Source organism: Amblyomma mixtum, chromosome 2 (assembly GCF_055824585.1).
Source record: "Amblyomma mixtum isolate Tamu chromosome 2, ASM5582458v1, whole genome shotgun sequence".
Lineage (NCBI taxonomy): Eukaryota > Metazoa > Arthropoda > Arachnida > Ixodida > Ixodidae > Amblyomma > Amblyomma mixtum.
The window spans coordinates 77,884,576-77,894,022 of record NC_143013.1 but is presented as its reverse complement, the minus strand read 5'-3'; the positions used below and the strand labels follow the sequence as shown (position 1 = coordinate 77,894,022).

General features: G+C 45.3%; 1 protein-coding gene across 1 annotated transcript in view; it reads right to left on the bottom strand.

Moving 5' to 3' along the window:
* Window positions 1–246: 246 nt before the first annotated feature.
* The window catches only part of LOC149359805 (tyrosyl-DNA phosphodiesterase 2-like), a 29,008-nt gene continuing 19,807 nt past the window's right edge, over window positions 247–9,447 (bottom strand). The window contains exon 6 of the mRNA XM_089571912.1: window positions 247–4,136. Coding sequence (XP_089428038.1) covers window positions 3,852–4,136 — 285 coding nt within the window. The 3' untranslated portion in view covers window positions 247–3,851. The remainder of the gene's footprint in view (window positions 4,137–9,447) is intronic.

Genomic DNA, 9,447 nt, shown 5'->3' with positions numbered 1-9,447 from the left:
TTCACAGACAATAATTCGAAGTATTCAAGAATGCTTGGAACGTTTAGATTGAGTTCCCACGGTAAAAAGAAGAGTTCAGATTCCTCTTTTGTGCACCTTTAAGTTTGGTAATTTTTGTAAAAGTGTTTGTGAAAGTATCATCGCCAGCAGGCCAGTGGTTACTTGTGAAGGCATAGATAAACATCTTTGTTTTTAGAAACAAACTAAAGCCAACAGCTGCGACTACCTTCAGAAATTTACAACCAGTATCAGAATCAACTTTACTCTTGCTTTTAACTCATACATAGAGCAGGAAAGGTCAGAAGACAGTTTAGAAGTGCCGCAAAAGGCAAACACATCAAATGAACAAAAAGTGGCTGTCATCAATGCACTGAGAACAAGAAAAACAAAACACTAAGAACATAAGGAGAAAGCCTAGGATATCAAAACACTCATGACTGCTGTAATCACAGAGTATGACAAAAGAAAAAAAACTAGAAAAAAGTTACTCTCATTGCCTGACAAATAACCTATGGTCAGGTTCTGAACAATAAGTCCTCTGTTTCTGCCTTTTGTTCTTTTTGCTGTAGATTTCGGCACTACACATATGACTGTGAAAAGTGAATCAAGCTCAGATGAAACAACAAACACACTACTTATGCATTGCCGCATAGTCTGGATCAGGTACATTGGTTTAAGATAGAATAAATCTTCCCAATTCAATTACCTGAGGATGCTGACAGCAAAACAGATGATGTAGTATATTCATTGGAATATAAAGAAGTCAGAAATGACAGGAGTGCCTACTCTGAATGGAAGGGTCCATACTAGCTTTATATTTCATTAACATCTGACAAGTATGATCTTCCACGAAAACAAAAAAACAGCTTTGCACACCAGTACATCAGCTTTCACCTCCTGCTAGTAATAATAGTAGGCCGACCCCACATGACAATATGAAGGTGTACCCTGTCACACTGCACTGCGTGTGTAAAACATTCAACTACTGCTAATTCAAACTAAATTAGTTACTCAAATCTTCCACCAATGCAAAAAACAAACAGCTTCACAAGTCCAGCAAGCAAAGTCATCTAGCCACAGCTCATTTACACTTTTTCTTCCCCCAGCATACAGAACCTCCCACTACAATGAGTACCATTAAACAGACAGACTTCAGTGTCTGTGTCTTTGAGCATGATAAAATTACCCTTACCACTTCTATATTATGCTGGAAATCTAGTTTTTGTACGAACAAATCCCTGGCTTGGACATACACTGCAGTGCCGCTGAAACATGCCATTACTGAGCTAAGGTTGGACATCCTTTCCTCTGAACACCTCACGCAATGCATATACAGATGAGTCCCACAGCAGAGCTTTAAAGCTTTAAAGCTTAATAAAGTTCTCGAGGGTGGTCAACAAACCCGAATCAAGCATAAAGGTTTGGTTTGGTTTATGGGGTTTAACGTCCCAAAGCGACTAAGGCTATAGCTGGATTAATGACAAATAAGAACATAAGTAAGGGGAAAACATTCCGTAAGGTGTAATTTAGCTGTTGCATTGCCAAATAAGTATGCTACGTTCCGCTGTCCTCAGGAGCTATCATCGGCTTCTTTCAGTGGCCGCTACAACTACATATGAATCTTCACGGTCAGACACAAGTGGCCACCACTGATTACATACCCCCCACACAGCAGCTCTGCCACAGCAATTCTGAAAAACTAATAAAACTCGGACATTTATATAAAGGCAAAGCACCCTTAACCAACAGATGTCAGAGGCACTACCATATATTTTAACCCATCTTTAGCTACTGCTTCAAAAACAATCGACAAATAAAAGTTTATAATGCTTGATAATTTTACAACATTTTTTAGAAATAAGCCCTCGCAGAAGTCTTTTTCTTCCAGAAGAGAATACAAGGAAGTACATCGAAGGTAGTTATTTAAGCAATGCCGACAAACATAGTTTGAACTTGCACCTGCGAACAAGCCACATGCAGCACATTTCCCAGAACAATAAAAGTGCAGACCAGATCTTTTGTAGCACATTTGCATAAAATGATACTGACCAACTGCCCTTTGGTTATTCAGCATGAAAACAGAACGGTTTAAAAGTATGAGATGTCCCACAAAGACATTTGGCTGGCTGAGCATGTCCAGTAGATTTGCTACCAAGTTTCAACTTATTACTGTACTGCTATTTCTTCCCTAAATTAGTAGAGGTACCAAATTTTCAGGCTGTTTTTTTTTTTTCAGCTGAAGAAGGTACACAGGACCTCGGGAATGACAAAGCTGGAGAAGTAGTATGCTTCAAATAGTAGTGTATTACAGCACAGTTCTGCACTTATAGTTTCTGTTTTGGTTTTCGCTAGCTGTTGCATAGAAGGCCAGTACAAAAAGGTAACACAAGTCCCACGTGCCCCCCGGAATAGTGATCAATCTTCGAAAACACATTTAATCCACTTTGTGGCATCCACAGATGCTTCAATGAATTCTACTTGGGCATCTTCTGCAAATCACAAGACTGCCATAAGTCACAAGAGCTCACAACTACTGACAGAGCACTGGATGCATCGCCGTTCAGTCAGTGCACAGGACAGTACTGTAATAAATTAGTACCTAAAGCATAATGCAGAATACCCTCTTCATGTGCTTCACTCCTAGGGCAAGCAAATTACCTTAAAGGGACACTGAGGAGAGCACTATTAATATTTTTTTTATAGTAAAATCCGACAGTTCGGCATGTCATGGCTTTGTTGCCACTTGGCCGGCAGCGACTAAGAAATTTGGATTCGAAGTTGAAAAAGTTTTTCCCGCCGCTCTGATTCAAACTTGGGATTCTCCTACGACGACACAGGACTAAGTGACGTGAAACATGACGTGCACATGACGTAACGCAGACTCCGTGATTTCTGGCAGCCAGCAGTGCAGCCTAGCAGCAGCCGAAAAGAAAGCTACCGCCGGCCACACGTTGAAGGCATCTATAGGCTATTGCGGCCGTCGCTACAGTCGCTTCGATTACGTTTGCACTGGCGTTTTTCCAGCGTTACGATGGATCTCGTTCTCGAAGTCGTCAACGAAGTTCTCGCAAATAGACACCTTTAGCATACCGTGTGCCTTGTTACCGCTAGCGGAATACCGGGAGCCCGCCTACCGCCGGAAAACAGGCGCTGATTGGTCCTGATGCTTCAGGAGTGCGCGTAGCTGCCGGGCACGTGGCGCCATCTGGCGACGTCAAGGACATTTGCGCATGCATTGGCTGAGCCTCAGGGATTTGTGGCTTCTCGGGTCCTAGAGTTGCTAGAACCATTGTTTCTAGCAACACTGCTTTGTCCTATGACGTCATCACGCTTGTACTTGCGAGTTTGGCCTGTGGCGGCGATGCCTGTATTTTGGTTCTTGCTCTTTTCTACGTTACAAGAGCTTTGTTGTCAGTATGAGTGGCGTTTTTGTAATCAGGAGCTGGTATTCTGTCAATACAAGCCAACTTCAATTTCTCCTCAGTGTCCCTTTAAGAAAAAAAAAAGAAAAAAGCAATAAACTGGCTAAAAGCTTGAGTCTTCCCTCCCTTAAGGAATCAATACCTAAATTTAAGCAAGGCAGCAACTGTAACTGCATCAATACAAAGAAAGCATAAAATGCAGGGAAACCATTTTTCTCTGCCACAAAAGTTCAATGCTCGAGGTGCATTTTGCACACTTCAGTCACTCACTTAATGAAGAACATCACGCCCATCACTGAAAGGGCAGAAAAATGCAATTAAAACAAGTGCTGCTGCAGGATGCAGCAAAAACTAAATAAACTAAATAGCAGAACATCAGGTCTTGTAGTTATGGTGTGAATTTATACATCTGTACACTATACAAGCGGGTCACAAGCACCTGAACTGGATGGCAAGACCCCAGTGGTCACTGGGAAAGCACCGCTCAACCTGCAGTCTCTTTTGTCCGATAAGCTGGAAAGAAGCAGGCACAAATGTCGCTGGCTGCGAATACCGAATGTAGACACGGTCGAACCGCAAGCGCGCACTGTTCCTTCCACCAAAATCAAGGTTGTCGTTGCACGTCATGTCCCAGGTGTAGCGCAAGCTTGGATCTGAACCACACGCTGCCCACACATCCTCCACACCAGGTGGTAGCCCGCCACTTGTGTCGACCTGGGCAGAAGTAGCGGGAAAAAATTCAGGGGGCACCTTGGCTCTCTAAAGTGCTGCAAGGCGAAAGCCTTTCCTGGCGCACTGTTTCGCATTGACTGCGAGACTGTTTGTGCTGTACTAGTGCTTTATTTGTCTACCCACTTTGACTACACATTTACGCACTTTGACTGCCGACTTTGCTTCTTTAGCACAACCCTCCCTCTGCTTCGATGAGTTCATTTGTATCCATGGCTCTGTTCGCAGTAATGAGGTATGTAATGTAGTCACCCACGGACGCCTTACGCCCCCTGTCGGAGCGGACGACAACTATTTTATTAGTTGTCGTCTGCTCCAAAAGGGGGCGTCAGGCATCCGTGGGTGACCTCATTACTTCGAATCCGCGCACTCTGACATCATAACCATTTCGACCAACCGAAAAGCGTGACAGCTCTGCTGACAACCTTCTGTCGACAATGATGAGGCCTTAAAAGTGTTAAGTTTTGGTGAGCTTACAGACTGTTTGAATGAAAGAGGGTCAGCATCAGAAACAAGCTTTAGAAAGATTAAATGCTTACAAGACAGGCAACCCCACACAGTTCCACCCTGTAGCCCCCCAACAAAAGTATAGCGAGGAGTCGAGGACCCCTCCATCTAAGATTTGTTCTCAGCTAAAATGTACGATTTGACTTGGCCGCGCCTTCATTGGCAATGACTGCCTCATGCGCCACATGCACAAGCGCCACCGTGACCTTTGATGTGTGGGCTGCTGCCCCTGTGCTGCGGATCCTCTGCCAAAAGCTCGAGTTATTAACCTCTTTTGCATACCAACAAGTGCTGTATTTAATGAGTTTAAATATCTGCAAAGCAAGATTCCTCAGCAGCCTGTGTGCTATGCTATGATAATATGAACATGAATGCAGTCAAACCGTGCTGATTATCACATGCTGCCAACTCAGATGGCATGGCTGCAAGATGTGGTACTGAGCGGGACACTCCGTGTGATGTTGTAGACTACATTGTGCACAGAAAACACTGTGTGATTTTTCTTTCAGCGCAGTATATATGGAATATGCTTGGCTAGGTTTTATTCAGTTCGTGGTCTGGGGCCACTTTCTATAGTGTCGGAGGAAGCATGACTAAAAACAGCATTAATGAAAGGTTGATGTAAATGTTGTTAAAACAACAGAAGGCTAGTGGAAATTAATAGCCAAAAAAATTGATATATCGTGTAATGCCAGACCTCAACAAAGCAATCGGATATTTTTATGGCAAGTGTTCCTTGCACAACATACTGGTGAACAACGCAAAAAGGCGAGACAACGACAAGACAAGCGCTGACAAGACAACAACGACAAGACAACGACAAGACAACAACGACAAGACAAGACAATGACAAGACAAGACAAGCGCTTGTCGTTGTCCCGCCTTTTTGTGCTGTTCACCAGTATGAATGCATACCAACTCGCCCAGATCTCAGCTTTACTAAATGTGATTCCTTGCACAAGGCTGACACGTGGCTGAGAAGCACAAATTCAGTGATGATATACTGCACAGGTGAACTGAGAGCTTAAGGTTAGAAAACTGCAGAGCTTCACAAAGAAGCTTGCGAGTCCAACAAATGCTATGGAGAGATCACAACACAAGAAGCAGACTGCATTTTAGAAGAAAACCTGAAGAGACTTGAGCAAGAAGCTGGGAGTTAGCTAGCAGAATATCAAGGAACAAGTCTCGGTGAAACCAGGTTCCAGATACACAAATGCATATCCATGGCTTCAAAGGATAGCAAGGGAAATGACGAACTACTGGTAGACTTGCAGAGATGGTAGAAAGTCAGAGACTCACTGAGTCAGATGTCTCTAAGGGACAAGCGCTATTGTACTGACTTCAGCGTAACACGTAACTTCAAATCAAATCAAGACCCAGGTCTGTAGTGCTGTCAAATAAGCAACGTGCCACTAATGCATCACATTCCACCAACCCAAACCACATCTCAAGTCAGAAGCTAACTAACAATCGACCACAGACAAACATAGAAGCAAGCCAAGGAAGACATCAGAGCCTTCTAAATGTGCTGACTGCAAATAATAGCAAATTGAAAAGTATGGGCATATGGCATAATGCTATGCTAGAGAACCCTGCTGGCTACTTCATGGCAAGTTTTTGAAAACTGCAAACATCAGACTGTATGATGTATTACCAACCAGCACGAGCGTGCAACCTACACGTATTGTGCAAGAGTCAGTAACTAGCTGGGATTTAGAGCTCCGCTGACGTTACAGAACCTGGCACAAAAGTTGATGATTGGTTGGTTGGTTTATGGGGTTTAACGTCCCAAAGCGACTAAGGCTATGAGAGACGCCGTAGTGGAGGGCTCCGGAAATTTCGACCACCTGGGGTTCTTTAACGTGCACTGACATCGCACAGTACACGGGCCTCGAATTTCTCCACCAAAGAAATTCAGCCGCCGCGGCCGGGATCGAACCCACGTCTTTCGGGCCAGCAGCCGAGCACCATAGCCACTGAGCCACCGCGGCGGCTAAAGTTGATGAAGTGTTGGACAAGGTTGTCCAGGTGATTATCACTGATGACAATGTGTTACCTATGGCCACGTTGGTTGATAGGAACAGGACGACACAGGAGCATACAGCACACTTGAGCATTGGGGTGAGCTAAGGATCAATGGAGGTGCATTTCCTATTTGCAGCATTGACCTGGCTCAGGCAAACACTCCCGACGAGTCCCTTTGGTTCCAACAGACTACTATGCTGCCCGAAACACTGTGTGTTGGGTCACAGTGGCTACCAATGAGGAGGAAAAAGACTTCCTAGAGCCTAGTGAGCATGACAGGGGTCTGACGTTCTGTGTTGAACTACAGAAAGCTGCAATATCTGTATTCAATGACACAGACTGAGACCAAGTGATGAAGCCTGTTCACTCATGTTGGATGCCTCTTAAGCACCAAGTATTTAACTACTGCCATGATTATACCTGAGCACAAAATCAAGCATAGCATAGTAACAGCAGCCCATCGCTCTTGGCGACAGCCACAGCAACAGCTTGGGCACCAGCCCTAATGTGAGTGACAATATTCCTCTGAGCCACAGCGATGCCGAGAAGCTAAAACTCGATGGCGTCGCATATGGCCGCAAATCTTTGACTAGTTTTTTGTTCTCGCTCAAAGCTACTGGCATGCGGCTTAATCACTTGGTTAGTGATCCAGATACAACCAGGTTTATCTCGAACGATCGTAGCCGTGCGCGACCGCTTCTATGTTGTTTGAGATTGCTGTGATTGTTTTTCGGCATGCCATATCTAGAAAGTTGCTAGTCAGCTTTCCTCCTGACATGCCATATTCCTGTAAATATGGCAATACTGCTTTTGAAAGGCGCCAGTACCGTGGCTAGTTCCCTACAAGTGTGTGTGCCAGAGCTGCAGCAATTCACGCACTAGCTTACCTTGAGCCGATGCGGAAGCAACAAAGTCAAAGGCATCTGCAGAACCTTGTGACATTATCAGATTCTATGCTTCCACAGATCTCAGACGATTAGATTAATCACATTCCCATCATTCTTACTGATCTGCACAAGCACAATAGCACACAATTCTGCAAAAAATGCTAAAATTCCTGCGGAGCCTCAGGAAACTAGGGGTTGATGATGAACATCAAGTAAATGCATTGTTGAAGATACTCAACGGGCACAAACATTGGGCCCACAAGGATTTGAGAGCTACTGGTCGCAAGTCAGTGCCCGTCCTCTGTTGTGTGTTCCCTCTTGACCACATTTTTTCATGTTGTGTCTTCCGTCAATTAGCAATGCATTAACTAGCCCAGACAAAAGTCCCGATTCAATTTATCTCTCTTTCCTATGCCAACGAACCCTGGTTAACCTCGTTGCTGTAACAACCTGCCAGTCGAGAGTCAACACCCGTCTTGTGTTGTGTGTTCCCTCTTGTCCACATTCTTTCGCACCCAGATAAAATGTAGACCTTCATATCTACACTGCTGCGGTGCGTCAACTGAGGACAGCTCAGGAGCGGCTGAGAACTATCAAGTCGGGCAAGAAACATTGGGCCGCTCGGGATGACCTTGCAGGTGGGCGGCACTGCACTGCAAATCTTTTGTAACTCTGAGTCGTCAAATCCTTTCGCATTATCGACTGATATCTCATTTATGAAGTTAACGGTTCGGAGGAAAGAAATGATGAAAAGGCCAAAGCCTTTTGATTCTCTCGTGATTTCTGCTACAGCCTCCAGGTTCTGACAAGACTGTCATTCCTATCTCACCTTGGAATTTGCCTTTGAAGTACAGTGTGCTTATTAGTTATTAGATATTCTTTCAGCAATGCGTTGATATACTTATACTATACCCAATCCTAACCCTCCATTCCACATTAACCAAGAAAGCAGCAGTTCGCCTCGCTTTGTGGGTAAATCAGCACCCACATTACAGCAAGGGCAGAATCTAACGAACTCACTGCAATGCACACCAACTGTGGGAGCACACCCCATGGCTTAGTGAGAAGACGGATTTCCCCCTTTGCTGGAAATGCAGAAAAGGCTTAAAAATGTGCATTTGTTTCTTACCCCAACAAGTATATTTTTTTTACCCAGCATGAAATATTGATACAGCTCAGAAGTGGACGAAGAAGAAGTGCTTCGCCATCTCGCTTGTGACGAGGAAGAAGAAGTGGTTCGTCTTCTTGCTGGTGACCGCTCGGCAGACTGGAGCAGTTCTTGTGTCTCTGTGTGCTGTGTAATATTCGTGACAAATCTGGTGGAGGTGCTGGGTACGCTTCCAGACCCGCGTAGGCTACCGACCAATACGGATCTCACCCCAGTTCACCAGCGCCGCGGCCGCCGCCTCCGTGGAGCGTCCCCTGAATTTGGACTCCTTCCGGCTGCAACCAGGGCGACGCAACCCCGGCCTTCGGAGGCACCAGCTGCCATGGCAACTGAGACCACGCTCCCGGCGCACATCCTCTGTCATCAGCCACGAACACCCCCGTCGTTTCATGGCGACGTGTTCGAGGACGCCGAGGATTGGCTCGAGATATTCGAACGGGTTGCCCGTTACAACGGCTGGAGTGACAACCGTAAGCTCCACAATGTCTATTTTGCACTTGAAGAGTCGGCTCGGACATGGTTCGAAAATCATGAAGCTTCGTTTACGTCCTGGGAAGCTTTCTGCCGCAATCTTAAAGCCACTTTTCCGAATGCAGACCGTCGAGAGCGAGCAGAAGCTGCGTTACACTCGCGCAACCAGCGCCACAACGAGAGTGTACGCATGTACTACGAGGACATGACTCACCTTTTTAAGCGCGCAGATCCCAAC